Here is a 26,370-nt window from a genome sequence, read left to right as displayed (position 1 = left end):
TAAAAAAGCTGGGACAATGGTATGTTTACCACTGTGTTACATCACCTTTCCTTCTAACAACACTCAATTCTTGCAGCTGGCTGTGCTGCACGTCAGGATGTAATTTATAAAGAATGCAGGATGTCTCATTTTGGGAGGAAAAAAACATTTTAGTCGATTGTAGTTTGTTGTCTCCATTATAATGTTTGTAAGAGGTGTCATTTTACGAGGTCTATTAGAAAAGAAACCAACAGTTTTATTTAAAAAAAAACTATATGGATTTGAATCACGTGTGATTACATCAGCCAAGCTTGAACCCTCGTGCGCATGCGTGAGTTTTTCATGCCTGTCGGTGATGTCATTCGCCTGTGAGCAACGCCTTGTGGAAGGAGTGGTCCAGCCCCCTCGTCGGATTTTCATTGTCTGAGAAGTTGCTGAGAGACTGGCACTGTGCTTGACCAAAATTTTTTCAAGAACTGTGAGGCACATCCGACTGGACACCATTTGAGAAATTCAGCTGGTTTTCGGTGTAAATTTTAACGGCTGATGAGAGATTTTGGATTGTTTCTATCGCTGTAAGGACTTCCCACGGAGCGGGATATTGCGCAGCGCTCCGAGGCGACGTCGTCATCCTGTTTCAAGCTGAAAACCTCCAAATTTAAGCCTCTGTTGACGCAGTACGTCGTGAGAGAACAGAGAACTTTCAGAAGAAGTCGGAATCAGCAGTTTATCCAGACATTCCACTGTTAAAGGAGATTTTTTTAATGAAAGAACGGCGTGCCCGCCACAGGAAAAACACCTCCGTGTTGATAACCATTTGTAAAATCCAGGCGGCTTTTGGTGGCTTTCAGTTGAGTGAGTATCTGAGAAATTGTTTAACAGCAGGGCATGTTCCAACTTGTCCTTAAGGCTTCCAACGGAGGTGTTTTTCCTGTGGTGGGCGCGCTTGCCGGCTGCGAGCCAACGCGCCAATCCGTCCGCACATCTTTCATTAAAAAAATGTCCTTTAACAGTGGAATGTCCGGATAAACTGCTGATTCCGACCTCTTCTGAAAGGTCTCTGTTCTCTCACGACGTCCTGGGTCAACAGAGGCTTAAATTTGGAGGTTTTCAGCTTGAAACATGATGACGACGTCGCCTCGGAGCGCTGCACAACGCCCCGCTCGTGGGAAGTCCTTACAGCGATAGAAACAATCCAAAATCTCTCATCAGCCTTTAAAATTTTCACCGAAAACCAGCTGAATTTCTCGAATGGTGTCCACTCGGATGTGCCTCACAGTTTTTGAAAAAATTTTGATCAAGCACAGCGCCAGTCTCTCAGCAACTTCTCAGACAAAGGAATTCCGACGAGGGGGCTGGACCACTCCTTCCACAAGGCGTGCTCACAGGCGAATGACGTCACCGTCATGCGTGAAAAAACTCTTGCATGCCCACGAGGGTTCAAGCTTGGCTGATGTAATCACACGTGATTCAAATCCATATGGTTTTTAAAAAAAAAAAAAAAGGTCGGATACTTTTCTCACAGACCTCGTATTTAAAGCAGGGATTCGTTTTGAAGTTATTAATTCGACCGGACTCTGTCTCAGCAGAGAGCGGCACAGCGTTTGGTGCTGTGCCAAAAGAACGGAAATCAAGTCTCGTTTCTTGACTGCAACAAGACATGAGTCCCAGTTAGTGACTTTAATCCACACAAAAGTGACGATATTTTAATGGCTTTGAGAGTGGTTAAGAAGCGGACTTGCCGTTACTGAAGAGCAGCAAATCAAAGAACCAACGAGCTAGTGGATAGAAGCATTGCTTCAATGGTTCGCACATGAAAGTGGTGTCGCACTACAGAAACGGTTGATTACAGAGCCGCTGCAGGGTCTGTAATCAACGTAGAGGAATGATCATTTTCCCAACAAACAGGACCGATAAGGGAATCGTTAAGCAAAACGGCTATTGATATCGGTGGATCAAATCATTTCTTAACGATACTCGAAAAGAACCAGTTCTCGATACCCAACCCTAATCATGACACTCACAATTAGTGTCCTCAGTTCCCAAACACTTACTGAGTGTTGTTAGAAGGAAAGGTGATGTAACACAGTGGTAAACATACCACTGTCCCAGCTTTTTTGAAACGTGTTGCAGGCATCCATTTCAAAATGAGCAAATATTTGCACAAAAACAATAAAGTTTATCATTTTGAACATTAAATATCTTGTCTTTGTGGTTTATTCAATTGAATGTAGGTTGAAGAGGATTTGCAAATCATTGTATTCTGTTTTTATTTACATTTTACACAACCTCCCAACTTCATTGGAATTGGGGTTGTATTTCATTTCATGTGAACCTAAATATTATGAATGAAACAAATGCTGTGACTCACTGACTGTGTATCACTGCCTTTGCCTACTTCGGTGGCTGTTTTTAAAGATTATGAAGTATAATTAATAAATTCAATTGTGATTCTGATTACCAAAGAGAATATAGTATGTCATTGTGATACAAAACAATAAAGGTTATTATGCTGTTTTTGTCCATGTTTTTTTCCAGGTGCGATAACTTGTGGCATCATATTCAAGAAGACTTGAGGTTGTAATTGCTGCTAAAGGTGCATCAACAAAGTATTGCGCTAAGGGTGTGGATACATATATACAGCTGTGCTCAAACATTTACATACCCTGGCAATTTTTTTTTTTTTTTTTGCCATGTGTCAGAGAATATGAATGATAACACATCTTTTTTTCAGTCATGGTTAATGGTTGTGTTAAGCCATTTATTGTCAAACAACTGTGTTTACTTTTTATAATCAGAATGTCAACAGAAACTAACCAAATAACACTGATCAGAAGTTTACTTATCCTGGTGATTTTGGCCCGATACCATGCACACAAGTTGACACAAATGGGTTTGAATGGCTACAAAAGGTAACCATCCTCACCTGTGAGCTGTTTCCTTGTAATCTTCTGACAGACCCTTGCATCATTCATCCAGTGCTGCACTGACATTTCTGGTATCTGAGTCATAGGGAAAGCAATAGAATTGTCAAAGAAAAAGTAACTGAACTGTATAAAACAGGAAAGGGAGATAAAAAGATATCCAAGGGACTGAGAATGCAAATCAGCAGTGTTCAAACTCAAATTAAGAAAATGAGGGATTCTGCTGGAATCAAACCATGGTCAGATAGACCAACAAAAATCTCGGCAAAAACTGCCAGGAAAATTGTTTGGGATGCAAAGAAAAACCCACAATAACTTCAGCTGAAATACAAGACTCTCTGGAAAAAAAAAGTGGTGTGGTTGTTTCAAGATGCATAATAAGGAGGCACTTAAAGAAAAATATGCTGCATGGTCAAGTCGCCAGAAGAAAGCTATTATTATGCAAAGGCCACAAAGTTTCCCCCTTGCCCCCTTACAATGTGCCAAACAGCACAGAGAACAAAGTCTTTTGGAGTGATGAGACCAAAATGGAAGGTTTTGGCCAGAACCACAAACGTTACATTTGGAGAGGAGTCAACAAGGCCTATGATGAAAGCTACACCCTTCCTACTGTGAAGGATCACTGATGTTCTGGGGATGTGTGAGCTACAAAGGCACAGGACACTTGGCCAAAATTGATGGCAGGATGAATGCAGCATGCTATCAGAAAATACTGGAGGAAGATTTGCACTCATCAGCCCGAAAGCTGCACATGGGATGCACTTGAATGTTCTAACATGGCAGCGATCCAAAACACAAGGTCAAGTCGACCTGTCATTGGCTACAGCAGAATAAAGTGAAGATTCTGGAGTGGCCATCTCAGTCTCATGACCTCAATATCATTGAGCCACTCTGTGGAGATCTCAAACGTGCACTTCATGCAAGACAGCCCAGGAATTTACAGGAACTGGAGGCTATTTGCCAAGAAGAATGGGAAGCTTTACCATCAGAGTAAGTAAAGAGCCTCATCCACAACTACCACAAAAGACTCCAAGCTGTCATTAATGTTAAATGGGGCAATACACTGTATTAAGAACTGGGGTATCAAGGTAATTTGGGTAGTTTCTGTTGTCATTATGATTTAAAAAGAGTAAACACAGTTGTCTGACAATAAATGGCTTCACACAAACACTAACCATGACTGAAAAATAAGGTTTTGTGTTATTCATATTCTCTGAACAATGGCCAAGAAATAAAAATTCTGCCAGGGCATGTAAACATTTGAGCACAACTGTACATGTGATTTCTTAGATTTTTATTTTTAATAAATTTGCTAAAAAAAAACTTTTTCATGTTCTCATTACGGGCTATTGTGTGTAGAATGTCAACGAAAACAATGAATTTCATACATTTTGGAATACGGCTGTAACAAAAAAAAATGTGGAAAAAGTGAAGCATTGTGAATACTTTCTGGATATGCTGTATACTTGATGCATGTTGACATTTTGGACTAGCGGTTTTCACTAATGCTCAAAATTCATGTTCGTGAAAAAAGTATGTTGTTTGGGGGGCAGTTTAGCACTGATGCATCACAGCAAGAAGGTCATGGGATCGATTCCCACCTGTGGCCTTTCTGTGTAGAGTTTGCATGGGTTCCTTCCAGGTGCTCCGGCTTCCTCCCATATCCAAAGACGTGCAGGTTAGATGAAATGAACACCTTAAACCAGTGATTTTCAACCTTTTTTGAGCCGCGGCACCCTTTTTATATTTACAAAATCCTGCGGCACACCACCAACCAAATAATATTATAATGCTATTACCTCTGGTTTTGCGCAAAACCCAAATATCATTATTATTATTATTATTAATAGAAAATCGATACAGAAAACACCGCATTTCGAAAATCCTCAAGCATTTTGCGCTCTGATCTCAAGTAGGGCTGTCACGATTAGGAATTTCTGGAGACGATTAATTGTCAGACAAATAATTGCGATTGACGAATATATTGTCTATTTTTTTTTCTTTTTTTCCCCTTCTTTATATTCTACTATTGTAGTATAATTACACAACTCTGGAAGAACGTTTGGCTTCTGTGAGTGGAGAAACTGGGAATGGTGCAACATTTTTATTTTTATCTTCATTTTACATACAGTCCCAACTTTTTCTGAATTGTGGTTGTTTCTGTTGCATTTCTGAAATTGTTTCTCCTCATCAGTCACGTTTTGTGCTTAAACACTGCATTAAGCTCAAGATTGAACAAATAAATACCTTTGGAAAATAACAGCTGTTAAAGTTCAGAGTTCTCACCTGCTTTTTGTGATCTGTGCGTCTGAACATTTTTTTTTTTTTTGTGGCTCAGTTCATTCATATATTCTCATTTTTTAAATATGTTTTTAAAGATATTTGACCATTTATTTCATCTCATGATCTCATAAATTCAGCATACGACGCGCACATGGTGTGAACAGGACGGTAACGGCAGAATCACACCTTTAGAGAAAGTTCAGACAGAAGTAAAGGCAGCTTCACATTTCCGTTTTGTTAACGTTCACTCGGGTTAAAATCCTCTCTCTGCTCTGCGCTCGCTGCGCACTGAACGTGTCGCGCCTGCATTCAGGAATCTCCCTCACCTACCCCCTCCCTCGCAGTCTGCAGGCTGTTAACTCTGCGCGCACACACAGGCACAGACACACACACCAACAGCTCCGCATTTTAGACGGCTTTTGAAGAAGACGGCACTGTTTTAATCAGCCGTCAGCCTCCTTGTTATTGTCCCGCCTTAAGACGAGAGCGAGGCTGCAGCACGTTTGACGTCAGATTCTGTCGTTTTATGCTTTGTGGATAAAATAAATAATTCACGGTAATCGCGAATATGAAAAATAATCGCGAATATGAAAAATACCCACGGCACCCCTGACGATCGATCACGGCATCAGCAGGCCTCTTCAGCATGAAGCACAACATAAATGAAAATAATTGTCATCTTTTTGGTTATTTCCCTTGATTCTTAACTTCATGAGTTAGTCTCTTCAGCTACTCGCAGCTCTGCAGAAAATGTCTTTTTTTATCATCTTAATGAAGACAGGACTGTGGCTTGAAGACATCCATATATTTTTATACCACACCAATGAGCTTCTTCTCATCAAGTATGACAGCTACATGACCACAGAGCGAGAGCGTCTATCGCCTGACAAGGGACAGGCTCACAGGAGAGAGAATAAAGAAAGTGTCAAAGCTTTAGAAAACTCCCTGGAGAACAGGACTGTGGTGTGTGTGTGTGTGTGTGAGACATGTCTACCCACGCCAATGTGTGCATCGCTCCTGCTTGTGTGACTTTGTATAGAAAATACCTCGTGCATTTTGGACTGCAGACAGAAAAGGGCCAACAGAAAAACAAGTATAAAAGATAAGATGGCATCTTTTCTGAGACAATAAAGTACATCAATACAACACTGTTTACATGCAGCCAATAACCCTTTCATAACCCTTTCATAACCGGAATATTAGCAATAACCCGGTTGCGCACGGCCATGTAAACACCCGCAAAAACCCGAATATGCTCATATTCTGATTTTTAAAAACCCGAATATCAACCCTGGGTTACTCCTGTTCTAACCCAAATATCAGGTCATATAAACGCGCAACGGAATATCCCCATAGAAAGGAACATTATTTTGTGTTCTGCACATGTCCTATCCGCAAGGAATCTTGGTCTTTTGAGAACAGCAACTACTTGTATGTGGCACGCGCAACCCACTGGACACCACAGAAGCAGAGGTAAACAAGCATGGAGAAATCCAGACGCGGCAGCACAGCACCACACGTTTGGAGCGAGGAGGAAACCGAGTACTTGATTAGTATCGTGAAAGACATGAATATAATGTTTTTATTGACGGTAGAAAGTACAGAGATAGCGACATTTACAAGAAGGTGGCCAAAAAGTTACACAAAGCAGGATTTGCACGAACGCCAGACCAAATCAAGCACCGGTGGAAGACGTGTGTCGCTGTTTAGATGGGGATATTCCAAATGATACCAATGACCATGTATACAGGAGTAACTCTGTCTGCTTAAGCATGTAAACGGGTTATTCCTAATGATTCAGAAACCGGAATATTGACCTTATCCCGAATATTAACGGCATGTAAATGTAGCCACTGAGTTTCATTTCAGGACTTTAACTGATATACTGCTGTTAAAAAGGGGCCTAGCTCAGGAAACAAAACTGAATAAGTAATTTCCATTAGTCAGAACCATGGAAAAAAATTTTTTTAAGTACGAAAGCTGTTTACCTGAAACAAACGTCTAATGTGTATATTATGGATTCGTGGATTACAGCACTTAACAAGATGAGCATGGAGTCGGAGTGTGTGGGTTTATGATTGTCCTGGATCAAGACTAAAGCGATTCTCACACAAAAGGGGAGGACTTGGCATGTTAGTGGCAACCACTGGCATGCTTGTATGCTGGCACTTGTCACCAATGCCAGTGACTGCTGGAGTGTGTGTGCTGTGTGGTATGTGATTGCTGCATGTGCACGGCATTCAGTGGCATTTAACATAGTGTGTTATCTGAGTGTCGCCTGCTGCTTCCTGCCATTGTTTTATAAACTTTGCTTTCTCCATTTTTTCACTGATTTAGAATTTCTGAACAACCTGGTGCTTTCCAGCCTCACACTCAGCAGGTGTGTGTCATCCTGACTGTGTGTACTGACTGTGCAATGAGTGAAGTTGAGTGGCAAGTGTTCTGGCCATGTTCAAAACACTTGTCATACCTTGGCCAATGCCAGCAACCATGTGGCACTGTGTGATGTGTTTGCGGTGAGTAATGGAGTGTTTGTGGCAGATAGTGGTGAGTGCTACATGTGCCTCTTGAACACATTGAAAGATTTATTTATCTCAGTGGCATTTATCACATCACCTTGGCTGGTTTCTCCCAAATGCTCCTTTTTATTGTTATTTATTCTTTCATTTTTACCCGAGGCCATCAAATATGGCCATCAGGTATTGCGAAGGCTTTGCGTCTGTCTGTCTGTCTGTCTGTGCTCAGCATAAGTCCAGTCCTATTACTGCCACAGTCTTCAAATTCACAGGGAACATTCTTGGGACACAGACCTTGGACAAGTTCAAAGATGGCTAACCTTGGCATATTTTAAGAGGTTAAAAAGTCACATTCTGTTTCAATCTGTTCCGTTTTGTTTTTGAGTGGGGGGGTGACAGCCAATCAGAGTAGAGCTGCACCGTGATGTCAGTGGCTGGCCAAAACTGCTTTGTTTTGTGTGTTTATATACATGTCTCTCATATATTATATAAAAGCTAGCAAGAAATAAACACTTCTAAAACTGAAAATGCCGTTTTTGGAACCTGATAACGCCTGTGAACATATTCTTGGGGTCGGCGTGACATCATTTCGGCAAAGTGGAGAATTTGTACTTCTGTGACTGGCCGCTCTGTGAAAACCTGCTCAGGCTGCATTGATTGTCTATTGAAATCAGTCGGTTTGCTTTTGTCTCGAACTTGCTTCTAATGGCCAGCTCACAGCTCTCACTGCCTGGAATGGTGAGATTTATACACCAAGCTCACCCAAAATGAACATTTGTACATTAAATTGACTTTATTGACAATTCTGACCCCTTTGAAAAGTTACCAAATTGCATGCATTTGTATTGAGCTCGGCGATGTTTTCACCGACAAAACCCACCCCTCGAGGATAAAGCCAGGATGACCAACCTCGAGAATTTACAAAGCATTTTGCAGATGTTAGCATGGTGACATCACAGGCTGGTAGTAATCTGCAAAACTCTGTTTCTGTTTGTGTGTAAATATATCCTCTTTGACATGTATTATGTAACAGCTAGTGAGAAATAAACACTTCTAAAACAGAAAATGTTGTTTTTGTAACCTGATAAAACCTCTGGAGTCATTTACAAGACATTTTGCGGCAATAGAGTGCACACTAAATTCCTCTAACTCAAAGCTAACTTCCTATGGAGATAAATTAGTCTCATTAATACCTGCAAATGCACAGAGGGTGAGCTACAAATATTCCTTGAATTGCACCACTTCCGCTCTTGTCAAAAGCTCATGTACACGGACATGCAAGGCCTCATGCAGACACCGTTAAAATGTAAATATTGTTTTTGATGGATTGATTGTTAGAGGGGCTTTATTGAACATGTACAAATTGTACGTAAGACAATAAGAGCTTAATAATTAATTAAACAACAGCAAATTATAAAGAACACAAGGCTCATACGGCCAAGGGTATTTTAGCATTGTGTTATATTTTATTTTCTTATTATTTATTTAAATTTTTGATATGACATTCTAGAGACTGGCATAAACTATTCTCTATACATGGTCTTTTCATAGCAAACCAAGCAATAATACACATTATATAGATAAGTTGCATGATTCACTTTTGGTTCAAGCATTTGTTCTATTGTTCCTCAAATGAACTGAACCACAGTCCATGACACTGGATCAAGATCCACCTTTCAAGTGCAACATGGCCCGCAGCAAGGTATGACCACATGTTCACATCTCCCCAAACAAAGTGAAACATCTGAATTAATAGATCATGGTCTGATACAAATGGACTACACACAGTAAGCATGAAACCAAACTAAGCATGATGTTTCATTTTGGCATGATGTTTCATTTTTGGATGTTTCATTTTAGCCCATCGAATTTGTTCAGAACAAATTCGATGGGCTAAACACTGGATGGCATGTAAAATAAATACTCCAATTTTTAGATTTTTGCATTTACTCTCCTGTTGTATTGCTCTTTTTATGTATGTTTCTGCTGTAATTTTTTTATGTTGCAAGTTGCAAATATGTTTATAGTTATATGGTTCTGTTTGTCTTTTAGGGTTTTTCAACAGTTTTTGGACTGGAAACCCTGTATCTGGCAACATGATGATTGTGCTTGAGCATTGCCAGCAGAACATGTACAGTTTTATGAGATAAATTTAAAAACAAATAAAGACCCATAATGCATTAAACTTTTGAACAGTTCCATGGTAAAGGTGATTTGTCACTTTATTACCTCCACCAACAAAGGAGGAGGTTACGTCTTCGCTCTTGTTTGTTTGTCTGTCTGTGAACAACCTGGAGCTGACAATATTTCATATATCGTTATGATATTTTTCCTGCTGATACATATCCTCATAGGCAAGAACTGATTCAATGTTCAAGGTCATAGGTCAAAGATCAAAGTTAGGAAAAATCTTGGAATATTGGAAATATCCCTATGTTTACTTTGAATGAATTTTCAAAAATCCATACCTCTGTCAAAAAAAAAGCTAATTTCTTTCATATTTGAAAGCATTTTGTAGGATGGTATCCTTTATCAATTTGTGGCCATTTAAATTTAACACTGAAAACCCCATTTAATGTATATTTTACATTATCTTAATCAAACATGCAGACTCACAAACTCGCCTGGCAAAATTTGATCCGGATCTGATCCAGATTCTGCATTTTGAAAACATTTGAATTTAATATTGAAAAGCCCATTTGGTGTACATTTTGCATTATATCTCAATCAAAAGTGCCTCAATCAGTCTAATTTTTCTGTTATGGATTTACCCACACTACCAAAATCAGATGGAGGTTCCAATTTTATGCCTGTTTGTCTGTCTTCCAGTTATCATTTGGAAACCAAGTGCCAAATAGCAATGACAAATTGTGCACTTTCACAATGTTCTGTGAAAAAGAATTCAGAAACCAAAAAGTTGAAGAAAAAAAAAAAACAACAAACAAACCCATTTGATCACATCTATGTAATGTTGCTTATTAAGCCACTTCTAACAAGAAGTGGCTTAATAAGTTTACAATTCCACCAAATTTTACCTTTCCAAGGTAAAATTTGGTGGAATTGGAAACTTGGTCAAAAATAATCTACAAAAGAGCAGCCCTGCAGAAAAAGTTTGAAAACACATAAAACAACACTGGAAAATATGCATGACACACAGCATCACAGCAAAAGGTGGAATATTTTATGCTTTATATGATCCCTGTATACATCTATGCATTTAATGGTAAATGCTGTAAAAAATATGAAATGGCACTATATAGTTGTTGCCCAGGTTTGCTTGTGTGTGGTTGCCTTCTACAAACCTGCAGACCAATGGGACCAGGTGGTCCAGGGAATCCTCTGGGACCCTCATCTCCCTTCTGACCGAACATTCCCTGCTGACCTCTGGGACCGGGTTCTCCATCAGCTCCCTGAGGACCAGCATAAACATCCTTTCATTGTGGCTTTCTGCTCTTGCATTTTACACTAGTTAAGGGGGTGAACCTACCCTGCACGATCGGCATTACTACAGTAATTAGGAGACAATTTATGACACAAAACCTCCCTGATGTGATGGTAACCCAGCATTCATTAGGGAACTTCGTTCATCTGTCAAATAGATCCACATCATGCCTCCCACAGCATTGTGCCATTGCGGGTGTGTCTGAAGTTTGGTGACACATTTTTGTCAGTTTTTGTTGCTATGTCATGCAGCCCTAAGGATTACTATTGTACCAATAATGAATGTTTTTGTTGAAAAATGGACCATACAATTCAACTCGGATGATGCCTTGTGAATGGTATACAAATATTATTTCCATTACATGAAAGAAAATATTCATTATTTGTTTTGTATGACACCTAAATCAATCTGCTTTATTTAATATAATTAAAATTATTTAATTTTAAATTCCTTAAAATTAGGGAGCTGTTTCTTCTTGGAGCACGAGTCAGATGACAGCGGGTCCACTCCAATCAGCAGGGAGCTCACTGACACACCGCTGAGCACAACAAAACCCTGAGAATCTTATCGGGCTGTGTGGCACACATGTCAGCTTTCTTAAATTGAGCGAAAAATCACAACAACTTGTCCAAATCATCTGACAGTGCTGCGATATCCCTAAAAGCACTGTAGCTACTAGGCGCATGCCTGCTTCACACGGCACAATAATTATGCTGATTTCGGACCCGATCTTCCCCTTCCAACAATCTTAATCCCTGATGACCATGACGGCTCCAAAGATAATCTTATCCAATATTCCTGCCATGTGTGGTGCATTAAGAGTGCTCTAGTTGGCTCAGAAGGATGTCAGGACCACTCAGACCGCAAATCTGGGATATTCAACATGTTGGATTGTCTTGGCCCGACATCCCAAGGTGTGTGGTGTCCTCCGACCAGCCTGTTGAATGTGACATGTAGCCAATCAGAAAGCGAGGTGACGGACGCATGGAGCAGAATACAAAATCAAAATGGCTGTTATGGGGCACGAGAAAGTCCGGTGGTCGTGCTGTCTCCACTCCTTAAACAACGCCTTTTCTTTTTCTATCTTTTTTTTCTCTGTTAGAAATAGTCCACAAACTATCTCTGTTCCTTCTTCCTCATCCACCATGTTTGTTTACTCTGAAGTCACGTTTAATCTCGAGAGGTTTTGTGAGATTTCCTGTCTGACCTGGGAACGTTCGTGTGCAGAATCTGTACGCGTGCAATGTATTGTCTTTACCATGTGGCTGCACACCACACACTGTATGACCAAAACTGTTCGATCTGTAATTTTTTTATTTCCATGTGTATGGTCTCTCAGGTATTGGAAATCTACAGACAATTTTAAAATCTTGCCGTATGAACCAGGCTTTAGCTTTCTAGTAGCATAGAAACATTTTTACAAAAAGCTAATTGAAGTTTGCAATATGGCAAAATGTATATGGCAAATATTCATCGTAAATAGTACAAAAATGCATACTAGTGATGTCACTCTCAATGTCAATGAAAAAAATAATGTCACATAATCTGCAATCCACAAATCAAATGACAAGCATCTGTTTAGGTGTAATAATGCCATCATGTATGGGATTTATTGGACTGTTGTCCTTACAGCAGGGCCTGGTGCACCGATAGGACCTTGGAGACCAGCTGGGCCGGGAGGACCCTGAACAAAAAAAGAAAAGTAAATAGAATTTTGTCACAAAATAGTCACACAAATATAAATGATCATGCTGTGAAGCTTGTACGAAGCCACTATTCTATGCACGTGAGTATACGTAGCCAGTAATACATGACAGAAACATGGCTCACTCCAATCCTGATAAGTGTGACACGGTCTACAAGCATAAACCGTGTAGTTCATGTCAGACTATCTGTAAAGACATATTCAATCAGTAGCTGTCACTTGAGCACAGGATGAAGTACAGCTGACAGTAGGTGTACAGTCGCTGTAAATCTGGATTTGTGATGGGAGTGGATGGTCTAGACTCTTATTAACATACCTGCTCGCCCTTGTCAGCTTTGCTTCCCTTCTGACCAGGCTCTCCAACCTCTCCCTGAGAAAGACAAACACATCAAGTTTTCTCAGATGGGCTTCACTTCTTCTGTAAATGTCAGCCGCTAATGGAAAACTCACTGAAAGCAGCTTAAAACATACAGCCATCGTCTGTTGTTACAGGCGACATCGTAGCTCAGTCAACCGACACGTGGATTATTTTATTTTGCATGTGTCGTTTATTATATTATAGTTCCACAGTTTACCACATTATTTTGATGGATGGTAACTGTGCAGCATGTGGCTGCAGGAGATGAAACGAGCAACAATATTTTAATTTACATAACTACACTTGCTGTTGCTTTTCGTTATGAAGATGGATCTGCAGCAGAGGGACATATTTTCACTGCAGATGGCATGACTATGAAGATAGGCACACAAACTGATTAGCAATCTGGCTGCATCAGTCTGAAAATGTCTGCAAGTGGGAAGGGAAGAAAGCAATGTATGTCATTGACAGACCTTGTCACCATCTTCTCCGGGTGGACCTTGGGGCCCAGCGGGTCCGGGTAGACCGACAGGACCCTGAACTCCATCTCGACCGGCTGGACCTTGTGGACCTTTCTCACCCTGGAGACATGAAGACATTTTGCATCAGTTAACTGATACAAAACAGAATTGAAGGATGAAGGATTTCCAACACTGTCAGAAAGTACCAAAAATCCTCACTTTGCAAAATATTGCAATAAGTTTAAAAAAAAAAAATTCCAAGGTTCTTGGTTCTTTACAAATCCACCAAAGAATTGGATTCAGTTTCCATGTTATGACCAAAATTTTCAGCGCTTTTCATGAAAGTGCAATACAGTAAGATGGGATTTATTTGCAGTATTTTGACAGCATTTTGAAAACAAACACAAACAGCATGGCCACTCCTGTACAGAACCCTGCAAAAAGATTTTTCAATATAATCCCAAATACAGATCAAAAGGGCTTTTCAATGTTAAAATCAAATATCTGCTGAATCCACAATACGGATCAGATGTGGATCAAACTTAGTCTATTCATTGAGAGTGCCAGTTTGTAACTCATTGTCACAAATGACAGTGACTGAGGCACTTTTGACTGAGATATAATACAAAATGTCCACCAAATGAGATTTTCAATATTAAATTCAAATGTCCACAAAATCCAAAATCCAGATCAGATCCGGATCAAACTTTGTCAGTCGATAATGTTCCATTTACACATGGGCAGGATGCATTACGAATGTCATATTTGCATCATTCTTGGCACATTCCTGAAATTCTTAACGTGACTGAACGCATGTGAATAGGTTTCTTAATAGTGCGTGTTGGTGCGTGATATTCGTGAATTTCATGGACCACGTTTTTGGCTGTCAAAAAATCTTCCATGAATGTCACGCACCACCCTCATTGCGCCTCATGTCATGGAGGTCGCAACTGAGCGTGTTGAGCCGGCTTGTTTAATGGTGATCCTTAATAGAGCGTGACAGTGTTCTTCTCTGATGTGCACACAATTAAACCCTGCTGTGCCACATTCAGTTTCATTGCTGCAATATGCCAAAGAAGGACAGTGACACCAAGGTGGCTAAAGGTTTCATTCCAATGCTCATCAGCATACTCCTGCAGGTGTATCAACTGCTGCTGCTGTGCCTGATGTATGTAAAAATGCGCGAGACATCTGGCTCTCTCTGTCTCCTCCTCCTCTCAGCACCACTCCATGGCATAGAGCCCAACTAAGCATGCAGTCACAAAGTTCAGAGCAAACTGGAGCGATCTGAATTGTTCAGTAGCTGATGGATGAATATGGGTGTGTGTGGAGACAATTCCCCTCATTCACAACATGACAGAACGTAATGATGCACTGTTACGTGCAACAGCGCGGTACAGCGCGCAACAATGCGGAACATTACTCTTGACAGTGCGTAATGGTTCCTGATAATTCTCCAGCAACACGTGCCATTAATCGTAACGCGTGGTAACAGGTTGCAGCAGTTCTTGAGGACACCTGATGCCTCTGCCCCGAATCATCACATTCGTGATCAGCGGCCAAGAATGTGTACTTCATGGCATTTGTGACTTGTCGTCATTATGTGTAAACGCAGCATAAAGGATACAATCCTACATAACACTGTCAAATATGAAAGAAATTCAATCTTTTTTGACAGTTATGAATTTTTGAAAATTCATTCAATGTTAAAGATAGAGATTTTTCCAATTTTTCAAGATTTTTCCTGAATTTGACTTTGAAAATTGAATCAGTTCTTGCCTATCAAGATTGAATCTTCAGTAAAAATGTCACAATGACATATGAAAAGTTGTGGGATCCAGGCTGTTCACAAACAAACTACGAGGTCTGTTAGAAAAGTATCGGACCTTTTTATTTTTTGCAATAACCTTATGGATTTGAATCACGTGTGATTGCATCAGCCAAGCTTGAACCTTCGTGCGCATGCGTGAGTTTTTTCACGCCTGTCGGTTGCGTCATTCACCTGTGAGCACGCTTTGAGTGAACACTGGTCCTCCCCCCTCGTCGGATTTTCACTGTGAGGAAAATGTCTGAACGGCTGGAGCAGCGCTGCATCAAATTTTTCCAGAAACTGTGAGAGACAGCCAGGTGGACACCATTCGGAAAATTCAGATGGCTTTCAGGGACGATTTTATGGGCATCACACAGATTAAGGAGTGGTACAGCTGGTTTAAAGACGGCGCACAATGGCGGAGGGGGCGCCGCGCTCCGACCGGAGATCGACAGGCTGAAACGACCAGATCATTTCCAAACAGAATACTGTGTTGATCTGGGACGTTGTCTGACTACCAGAGAAATGGCAGAAAAGGTGGACATCAGCACTTTTCCGGCACATTCCACTGTTAAAGGAGATTTTGTCATGAAAACAGGAGCGGAGGAATTCGCCACGGAGCCGCTAATGGCGCGGAACGAAAGCACCTCCGTGTTGGTCTCACAGGACATGTTGTGACATGCTCAGCTCTTCGACAATTTCTCGGATAGTCACTCGACTGAAAAGCCACCCAAAGCCGTCTGAATCTTCTGAATGGGGGAAGAGCTGGGCATGTCCCGTGAGACTTCCAACACGGAGGTGCTTTTTGTTCTGCGCCATTAACGGCTCCGTCCTGATGCACAAATTCCACCGCACGTCTTTCATTACAAAATCTCCTGTAACAGTGTAATGTGCCGAAAAAGTGCTATGTCCACCTCTCTTGCCATTTCTCTGGTAGTCAGATGACGGCCCGGATCAACACAGCCTTCACTTTGGAAATGATCTGGTTGTTTTAGCCTGTCGATGGCCGCTCAAAGCGCGGCGCGCCCTCAGCCGCTGTGGGCCGTCTTTAATCCAGTTGTAATGCTCCTTAATCTGTGTGATGCCCATAAGATCTTCACCAAAGTCATCTGAATTTTCAAAATGGTTTCCACCTGGCTGTCTCTCACAGTTTCTGAAAAAATTTTGATGCAGCAAAGCGGCAGTCGCTCGGCCATTTTCCTGACAATGAAAATCCGCCGAGGGGGCTGGATCACTCCTCCCACAAAGCGTGCTCACAGGCGAATGACGCAACCGACAGGCGTGAAAAAACTCATGCATGCGCACGAAGGTTCAAGCTTGGCTGATGCAATCACACGTGATTCAAATACATAAGGTTATTGCAAAAAATAAAACGGTCCGATACTTTTCTAACAGACTTCGTAAAACATAACCTCTGCCAGACTTCGTAAAACATAACCTCTGCCCAACTTCATTGGTAATGAAGGAGATGGCCCAGCAAGGTACATACAGAGTGAACTGGGTTTGTGACAGAGGCAGTTTCCATAGAAAAATTTACTAAATCAGAGCAATAAACTGTTATTTTCTGATTGTTTAACAGTGGACTAATGCTTATGGTCATAAGTCCACAAAACCCAGTGAGGATTTTATGTGAACGTACCCGAAGCAGACACTTCTGTCTGTCTTTCAACACAGGTGTTGTTTTGAAATGAACTTTTTTGTTAATTTTTTTCATTTCAAAAGCCTTGGTCTAATGGCCGCGGTGATCACTTGAGTAATCCTTCCAACTAATAAATAAGTCAGCTAATTTATAACCTCTGTGGTGGATACTTACAGGTGCTCCCTTCTCTCCAGCTGGACCTGGGGGGCCCTGAGGACCAGGTCTACCAGATAAACCAATTGGACCACCTGGACCAGCAGGACCTCTCTCCCCAGGAGAACCCTGTGTGTGTATGAAAGAAAGAGAGAGAAAAAAGTTGAGCAACAAAGAGTGAGGGAGAGAGTGAATATTCAACATTAAAGGCTGTTACTAGGTTTTATCTCTGACAGACACATATTTCCTGCTCTTTTTTTTTTTATTCTGCCCATGAAAATACACTGAACAAAAAACATGTCCATTAAGACATCAAATAAGTGGTGTTGGTAATGGATCAACACACACAGACATGCTCATACGGGCCCCGAGAACACAGCAGGAGCAGCTTGCATTAATGTGCTCCTTTTCACCAACAAAGCTGAGCTACTCCTTGAAAGCAGCTGCTATTGTCGACTGTTCAGAAAATAGTGTCTTCTTGGATCTCTGAGTTCTGTTTTGGTCATTTATGGTGCTCAAAATCCATTTGTGAATGAAAACATGCATGCACGCACACATATGTGCATGCACACATATGTGCACGCACACGCATGCACACACACACACGCACACACACACACACACAAATATAACATCAAATGCTCTGCTGCACTGAATAAAATCACTGTGTACCTGAATGTTCAACTAGTTTCATCAGTAGTTTGCAGGTATTAAAGAATTAGAGTTTGTGATGAAATTACTGTAGCAGTATAACATAAGAAAGTTAAATGTCAGATAGTGTTTATTCTACACATAGTATGTGGGTCTTTGTGAGTGTATGGTGGTATGGTGACATGTTCTTGTGACTATGATGACTGAATAACAATACATGGTATACATTTCATAATTACAACATAGGTACACCATGGAGATTAGATGGTCTATTAGATTTTGATGCAGTTTTGTGCATAAATGTCAGTATTGATTAGGATGATGTAATTTTGCTTGTGAAGGTGGCACCTCATTACCAATCCATGGTGAATGGAATTTCAGTATCAGATAGATAGATAGATAGATAGATAGATACAGTTGTGCGCAAAAGTTTACATACCCTGGCAGAATTCTTTTTTTTTTTTGGCCAGAGAATATGAATGATAATACAAAAACGTTTTTCACTCATGGTTAGTGGTTGGGCGAAGCATTTATTCTCATATGGTTCTTAATACAGTGTATTACCCCCTTTAACATCAATGACAGGTTGGAGTCTTTTGTGGTAGTCATGGACGAGGCTCTCTGATGGTAAAACTTCCACTGAATATGTTTCGGACTTTATTACATGAATTATGAAGAAATACAAACAGTACGACACTAATTGGTAAATCTGTAAATCTGAATGGAGAAATTGTGCACAGTGCAAATTTTGCATTTTTTATGTCCTTGTATATGTCCTACATGTACTAACCTACAAAAAAATGATGGGATTATTCTTCTTATCATTATTATTGTGCATATTAATCTTAAAATGAGGTTTGATGAAGTAACAAATGCCTCGTTTACACCAGACTGAGACCTACATAAGACCTACAAGATCATGAAATTTTGCCAACTCTCAAGTCTTAGCTCGTCTCCGTTGTGATCTGTTATTTGCATTTACACTGAGCATGCATTATGACCAAATTGTGCGAGTGTAAAACATGTTAATATCTATGATCATTGATGCAACCCCATGCAGAACCAGCTGAAGGTCTATGACGACCCAGGATCAAGTTGAGAGTCAGTTGAGACATGTGATTGTTTATCAAGATTGATTATGAGACCCATATATCTGTTAACCAGTCGCACATCCTGTGCGAGTGTTTTAAACAGTTCAGTACACTCGTACACCTGTTGGAGACTGATGGGGAGTGATGGCGACCAAGAGGGATCTTTTCTCAGACTATGGAGACCCCATTATGACCAGCCTGCAACCCCAGTGGGAGTAACTGTGAGCAGAGGGCATTTTTTGATCCGGAGTGGCTATACGCCCAACCGTTGGGTCAGTAAATTAAATACGCGAGCATATACGCCCAACCACAACTGACCAATGAGCGCACTTGTAAGCTCACTTCCGGTTTCAACACGGGAGGAAAAAAAGGCGGATATTTTCTCGCCAGCTGCGGGAGGGTTCGCAGCCCACGGAGGAGCTGTGATCTAAAGTGGTTCTGTTTGGCTCATCACAACCAGGGAACATTGTCAAACTAACACCATCTTACAGCCAACAAGCAGCATTTTGTTCAAAAACTGTTTCGCCGTTGTTAACAAGCTTCTGTTCAAAATGCTTATGAAGTTTGTCTGTTTTCATCCATTGCGGTGTTTTCGCAGTAATTAAAAATGTGTCAAACATACGCTGCAATAGAGCCTTAAAAAGTGGTGTAAAAAACATAGTTTTTGGGCAAATAAGATAAGACATTATATTTATCTGCCCAACGGTTAGGCGTATAGCCTTTGGCTTTTCGATCACAACTCCGTCATGGGCTGAGTGTAAACCGGATATAACTGGTCAGTTTCTTTAAAAGGTAAAATCAAAAAAGTTATTTTTTTACAGCACGGATTTTTGTTTTATTCTAACAGTTAATAATCAGAGTTAGACATAAGTTTTGCTTCAGCCTATTCATTTTCAGTAAGGTAAACCAAATTAAATAAGTTAATTAAACCTAAACACATAAAGACCCCAGCTGGTGAAACAGCACTTTCCTGCTGAATAACATCTGGTATTTTGGGTGTTTTACTCCTTTAACTGCTTACAGAAGTCTGCCCAATTTCATAACAACACACATTTAACACAAATCAGAAAAAAATCTGTAATAGCAGCAGCCCACAACGTCTGCTGAGTTGATGCTGAATTTTACCAAGGACCTCTTGAGACTGTGTGACAGACTGAGGAGAGCATTGCGTGCTGGGATCCAACCTGTGCGACTGATGAGGGATGTGCAGAACCAACACCTGGGATGACTAGACACTGTGACTGACCATATGGGTGCACTCTCCTGGCTGTGTGGTTTTGTTGTGCACGTAGAGCACGAATGCTCTGCTGACAAATTGCCATGTGAAGGGGGATGGAATGAAATCTGGAAGTTTTTTTTTCATCTATTAATTTAAAAAACAGACACAAGGTGGAACGTGATAGCTTTATGACTGTTATACAAGGACTCAATTAAGTCCATGCAAATGGTGGTTTTTCCTTGTATTTTGTTGTGGTAGAGACGGTGATCTGGTAGAATCATAAATTCCACCCTAACTCACCTTAGGGTCCCTTCACACACTGAGCTGACCACGCAAATATGGTCAACTCAGGGCGATTCACGGCGACAGAGCTCATATGAGCGCACCACGAAAAACATCGCGCCAACGGGCAGGCATGCACGATGCCGGTGCAATGGTTCATGCACGCGACGGTGTCTTTCGAGCAGGAACACAGTGCAGCTGCTCACACGCTGTTCCATGGGACAAGGTGCACCACATCGTGCCGCTGATGTGGAGGAAAATAAAATAACAAACAGCTGTATAATTAGTGAATATCACTAGGCTGATATAAATCATACATAAAAGGGGGACACAATACAGAACCCCGCGGTTAAATAACCCTGGTTAATTTAAAAGTCACTCAAGGGATTTGAACCTGCACACTCTGATTACCAGACAAAAACTTTGCAACTGCACTACAATCACTATCTCATAACAAGAACGTGAAATGGCCAAAATCAACAAGCAGATAAACGTATTTTCTAAAAAAAATGTTAAAAAGCGCTGTAATAACTGACCAAACAGCATTTGGTATGACATATTTCTGCTGATACGTGACTGAAAGTGGCATATTTGTCACACTGTTGGGCTGTCCTGGTCCTGCGGTGCGCTGCTCACAGCCCTCACGGTCCGACAGACATGTCCTGTCAGACGTGACATTCAGATCACCTGCTGCATGTCCACATGAACTGACGGTCTGTTTTTATGTTTTTATGTATTTCCACGCAAGCACACACACGCGGGTGTCAAAACATGAGACATGTGCTGCAGCTTTGATGTCCAGAACTGGAGATGTCTCAACAGCTGCCAGCTGGCAGCCAGTTACGCCCCCTGTCCTGTCAGTGCACAGACCAAGATGTCACTCTGTGATCAGATGAGCGATGCCTCGCCTGCGGGGGGGTGCAAACCACACGTACACATGTTTGGGGGGAGTGGGGGGGGGATGCAGAATTACACACACACATGTTGTGGGAGGAGCTGACACTCTGGCATGCCACGTGCACTCGGAAACTTCACAGTCGTGGGGCACTTAGACAAATTTCACATCCAGCTTGACTGCAGACTGTTGTCTTGTTAACAGTGTGACTGGCCACACATTTTCTAAGTGCCAAACGAGCAGTGTTACATGTTCATGTGTGTCACCCGGAATTTGGCTGGCACCTGCCGCGAGAGGGTTCGATGGGCTCTCACAGCGCACACTCTGGAAAAACACCTCTGTGTTGATAACCATTTGTAAAATCCAGGCGGCTTTTGATGGCTTTCAGTGGAGTGAGTATCTGAGAAATTGTTTAACAACTGGGCATGTTCCAACTTGTCCTTAAGGCTTCCAACAGAGGTGTTGTTCCTGTGGCGGAGTGTTGCGGCGGCTGCGAGCCGACGCTGCAATCCGTCCGCACGTCTTTCATTAAAAAAATCTCCTTTAACAGTGGAATATCTGGATAAAATGCTGAAACCGACTTCTTCTGAAACTTCTCTGTTCTCTCACGACGTCCTGGATCAATAGAGCCTGAAATGTGGAGGTTTTCAGCTTGAAACAGGCTGACGATGGCACCTGGGAGCGCTGCGTGACGTCCCACTGCGTGTGTCTCACAGGTTTAGAAAAAATTTTGATCAAACAACGCGCCAGTCTCTCAGCAACTTCTCAGACAAAGGAATTCCGACGAGGGGCTGGACGACTCCTCCCACAAGGAGTGCTCACAGGCGAATGACGTCACCGACAGGCGTGGAAAAAACTCACGCATGCGCACGAGGGTTCAAGCATGTCTGACGTAAAAACATATGAATGAAATCCATATAGTTTTTGAAAAAAATAAAAAGGACCTATACTTTATTGACAGACCTCGTATATATTCCGACGAGGGACTGGACGACTCCTCCCACAAGGAGTGCTCACAGGCGAATGACGTCACCGACAGGCGTGGAAAAACTCACGCATGCGCACGAGGGTTCAAGCATGTCTGACGTAAAAACATATGAATGAAATCCATATAGTTTTTGAAAAAAATAAAAAGGACTGTTACTTTATTGACAGCCCTCGTATATATATATATATATATATATATATATATATATATATATATATATATATATATATATTTTTTTTTTTTTTTTTTTTTAAGTTTTATGCAGAGAATCTTGTAGAAACTACTGAAGAATTATTATTTCAAGTTGTGCAGAGTTGTGGTCATGTTTTACTGAATCACTATGTGAAGCCAGGACGTTGTGCTGCAATGCACCATGGGAGTTTGGGATTTCAAATGTTGATAATGTGGTTCATGCTAGCTTACTACTGTTTTTAGTGTTATTGATTTATTGCATTTTTGCAGTTCAATTGGTTTAGTCAGTTTTGTAAAGTGTCATGTTGCTGTTACCATGAGTGAATTGTCATGTTCCTTTACCATGAGTGAAAAGTGTAGTACATTTGATGTCTTGATCTATGTCTCTGTTTGTGGGTGTGTCAAATTAAAAGCACCTGCTTGCAGCAGAATGCAGATAAAATGGTCTGTGCGTGTGTGTGTATAACTTCGAACACAGACAAGCTGTAGAGAGCTGACGTTTGTCATTTGGTATGCTTATGTATTTTGGGTCAAGGATGAATGCTCCCAAAAATGGAACATTGACAGAACTAATATTTTTGCAGAAACTACAGATATTCATTAAAATACTGAACAATGAGAAAATGATATTCTGGACTCACACACGATTCCAGCAGGGGGCACAAAATCAGCTTTTAAAAGTGTTCATGCACGCATGATGTATTTAGTAAGTTCAATGTAAGCACATAATATAATTGTAAATACGTTAAAAATACATGGATGACAAAAGAAAGTGAAAACATTTCCACTGTGGTCCATTTAAAAATCAAATGACAAAATAGAAGTAATGTTCATAATAATAATGATAATAAATAATAATAATAATAATAATAATAATGATAATAGTGTGTATATGATAACAAGAACCTAAACAATTTATAAATACATTAAGACAGCAAATTAATATAAATAATACGTATTTAACAGGAAATAAGAGAGTTGAGTTTTTCTTCTAAAAACGGTTGAGGTCTAAAGTCTAAGGTTCTAAAAGCATCCTGTTTGTTATGTGGGCCGCTCGAAGAGGAGGTACTGCTGGCCAACGCCAGAGGGCGCCCTGCCTGTAGTCGGGTTTCAGGCACCAGAGGGTGCAGACACCACCCAGGAGCCAGGACTACCAGCTGTCAGTAATCATCATCACTGCACCATAAAAGCCTGGAGGAGACACCACATCTCTGCCGAGATACCAGTTTACCACTCAGGTAATTCTCTCAGCTGTTGTTTCTGTGCCGAACGCACATACCTTGTTTGTTCTGAACTTTTTGCAGGAGTACCTGGAACTCTACTTACAGCTGGAGCTGGGTTTGTGGACGGTGGGGGAGTGACGATCTTCACTCCTCATTCCACTTACGTTAAGTAGTAGTTCAGGCTCTGCCATTAACTGGTTCCAGAGTTGGAGGTGGAGGTGTTCCCTCCAAGTGGATAAACATTGTGAGTTGCTGACTGCTTACTGGGTATCCACACACCCACCATTAACCTGTTTTTGTTCCTGCCAGCAGTACCGGATCTGACAGCTGAAGTAGAGGCCACCTGGGGACTCGGGACTTGGTGGCTTCGGTGTACTGCAGGTCTTCGTTGGCGGCGGAACCTTGTGGGCCCCGGCTCTTCTCTGGATAGGCATCTCCTACCCTCGGGCCTGCCCACACGTCACCTGTTGTATTTTGTAATTGACTGTCTCAAAGCAGTATTTGACCTGTTGTGCACATTTGCCACAATAAATTGTATTTATTGGACTATCTATTGACCGTTCATTTGCGCCCCCTGTTGTGGGTCTGTGTCCTTACACTTCCCCAACAGGATATCTCGGCCAACGTCATGGATCCCGAGGGGCGTCAACCACCAGTTGAACAGCCAATGGAAGAGCAGGGTGCACAGGCGTCTGCAGGAGGCGTGATTGGTGAGTTGCAGCAAATCCTCACCGCCTTTACTGCTCGGTTGGATCTAATGACAGAGCAGAACGTCATCCTCAATCGTAGAATGGAGGCTCTCACCGCGCAGGTGGAAGCGCGCGCTCAGGGCGCTGCTGCAACTCCTCCTCCTACTGACCCGGTGTTGAATATAGACATTCCACTGGTCATTCAACGACCCTACCCACCATCCCCTGAAGCATACATAAGTCCCCCAGAGCCGTACGGGGGTTGTGTGGAGACGTGTGCAGACTTTTTAAAGCAGTGTTTGCTCGTCTTTTCACAGCATCCCGTGATGTACGAGTCGGACGCCAGCAGGGTGGCTTATGTAATTAATTTGCTTCGAGGCGAGGCACGCGCCTGGGCTACGGTGCTCTGGGAGCAGAATTCACGGCTCCTTACCTCTTATACTGGGTTTGTGAGGGAGTTCAGAACAGTCTTTGATCACCCAAACAGAGGCGAGACTGCTTCTACAACGCTGCTGTCAATGAGACAGGGGCGTCGGAGTGCAGCTGAGTATGGGGTCGACTTCCGCATAGCGGCTGCAAGGTCCGGCTGGAATACCGCTGCACTCTGCGCCGCCTTCGTAAACGGATTGTCGTCAGTCCTGAAGGAGCATCTGGTGGCTAAGGATGAGCCGAGGGATTTAGATGGGCTTATAGATCTGGTTATACGGTTAGACAACCGATTGGAAGAACGTCGATGGGAGCGAGACGAAGGATGTGGCCGGCACGCGCCGCCCCTCTCCCTTTCCGTTCCGAAGCAGCCCCGCCTTCCCCACGCTCCAGAGCCCGAGTGCTCCTTGTGACAACAGCTCCCCCTGCTGACGAAGCTATGGACATGAGCAGGGCCAAAATCAAATTAGAAAACAGACAGAGGAGGCTGGCCCGCGGAGAGTGCTTTTTCTGCGGCTCTAACAAGCATCTGCAGAAACAATGCCCCAAGCGGTCAAACACCAACGCTCACCCTTAGAAACTGGGCTAAGGGTAGGCCATAACACACACGCGGGTACTACACGAAAATCCACACGAATCCCAGTTGTGATCCTCTGTGGGGATTTAACCCTTCAAGCCCCAGCACTGATTGACACGGGGTCGGAAGGGAATCTGCTTGATAGCAGATGGGCTACAGAAGTAGGGCTCCCTCTAGTGGCTCTTCCTTCACCAGTGAGGGTACGGGCATTAGATGGCACCCTTCTTCCACTAATCACACACCAGACACAGCCCTTAACACTGATTGTGTCTGGGAATCACAGGGAGGAGATTGTGTTTTTTGTGACACCTTCTACCTCTGGAGTAATTTTGGGCTATCCATGGATTAGTAAGCACAATCCCCGGATCGATTGGCCGTCTGGGGTTGTGGAAACCTGCCACCGGGAGTGTTTATGATCCTCGGTTCCACCCGGTGTGACTGCTAAAGAGGAGGTTCGAGTCCCCCCCAATCTCACGACGGTGCCTGTTGAGTACCATGATCTTGCTGACGTTTTCAGCAAAGATCTGGCACTCACTCTACCCCCGCATCGACCGTACGATTGTGCCATTGATTTAATCCCGGGTGCTGAGTATCCGTCCAGTAAACTGTACAACCTCTTACGCCCCGAGCGAGAATCAATGGAGACCTACATCCGGGACTCATTAGCTGCCGAGTTGATCCGGAACTCCACCTCCCCGATGGGTGCAGGTTTTTTTTTTGTGGGCAAGAAAGACGGCAGACTCCGTCCATGCATTGATTACAGAGGGCTGAACGAGATCACGGTTCGCAAACCGATACCCGTTGCCCCTGTTGGATTAGGTGTTCACGCCCCTGCATGGTTCAAAATATTCATTAAATTGGAGCTTA

General features: G+C 42.1%; 1 protein-coding gene across 4 annotated transcripts in view; it reads right to left on the bottom strand.

Annotated features, from left to right (window-relative positions):
• Positions 1-26,370, bottom strand: part of col11a1a (collagen, type XI, alpha 1a) — a 363,765-nt gene that overhangs the window by 80,864 nt on the left and 256,531 nt on the right. For all 4 annotated transcript variants that reach the window (XM_034171602.1, XM_034171606.1, XM_034171594.1 and 1 more), the window contains 5 exons: positions 17,292-17,399; positions 13,681-13,788; positions 13,166-13,219; positions 12,775-12,828; positions 11,005-11,112 (listed from right to left, as the gene is read on the bottom strand). In XM_034171602.1, coding sequence (XP_034027493.1) covers positions 11,005-11,112; positions 12,775-12,828; positions 13,166-13,219; positions 13,681-13,788; positions 17,292-17,399 — 432 coding nt within the window. The remainder of the gene's footprint in view (positions 1-11,004; positions 11,113-12,774; positions 12,829-13,165; positions 13,220-13,680; positions 13,789-17,291; positions 17,400-26,370) is intronic.

This window comes from Thalassophryne amazonica, chromosome 1 (assembly GCF_902500255.1).
Source record: "Thalassophryne amazonica chromosome 1, fThaAma1.1, whole genome shotgun sequence".
Taxonomy (NCBI): domain Eukaryota; kingdom Metazoa; phylum Chordata; class Actinopteri; order Batrachoidiformes; family Batrachoididae; genus Thalassophryne; species Thalassophryne amazonica.
This window is presented reverse-complemented; position numbering and strand designations above follow the sequence as displayed.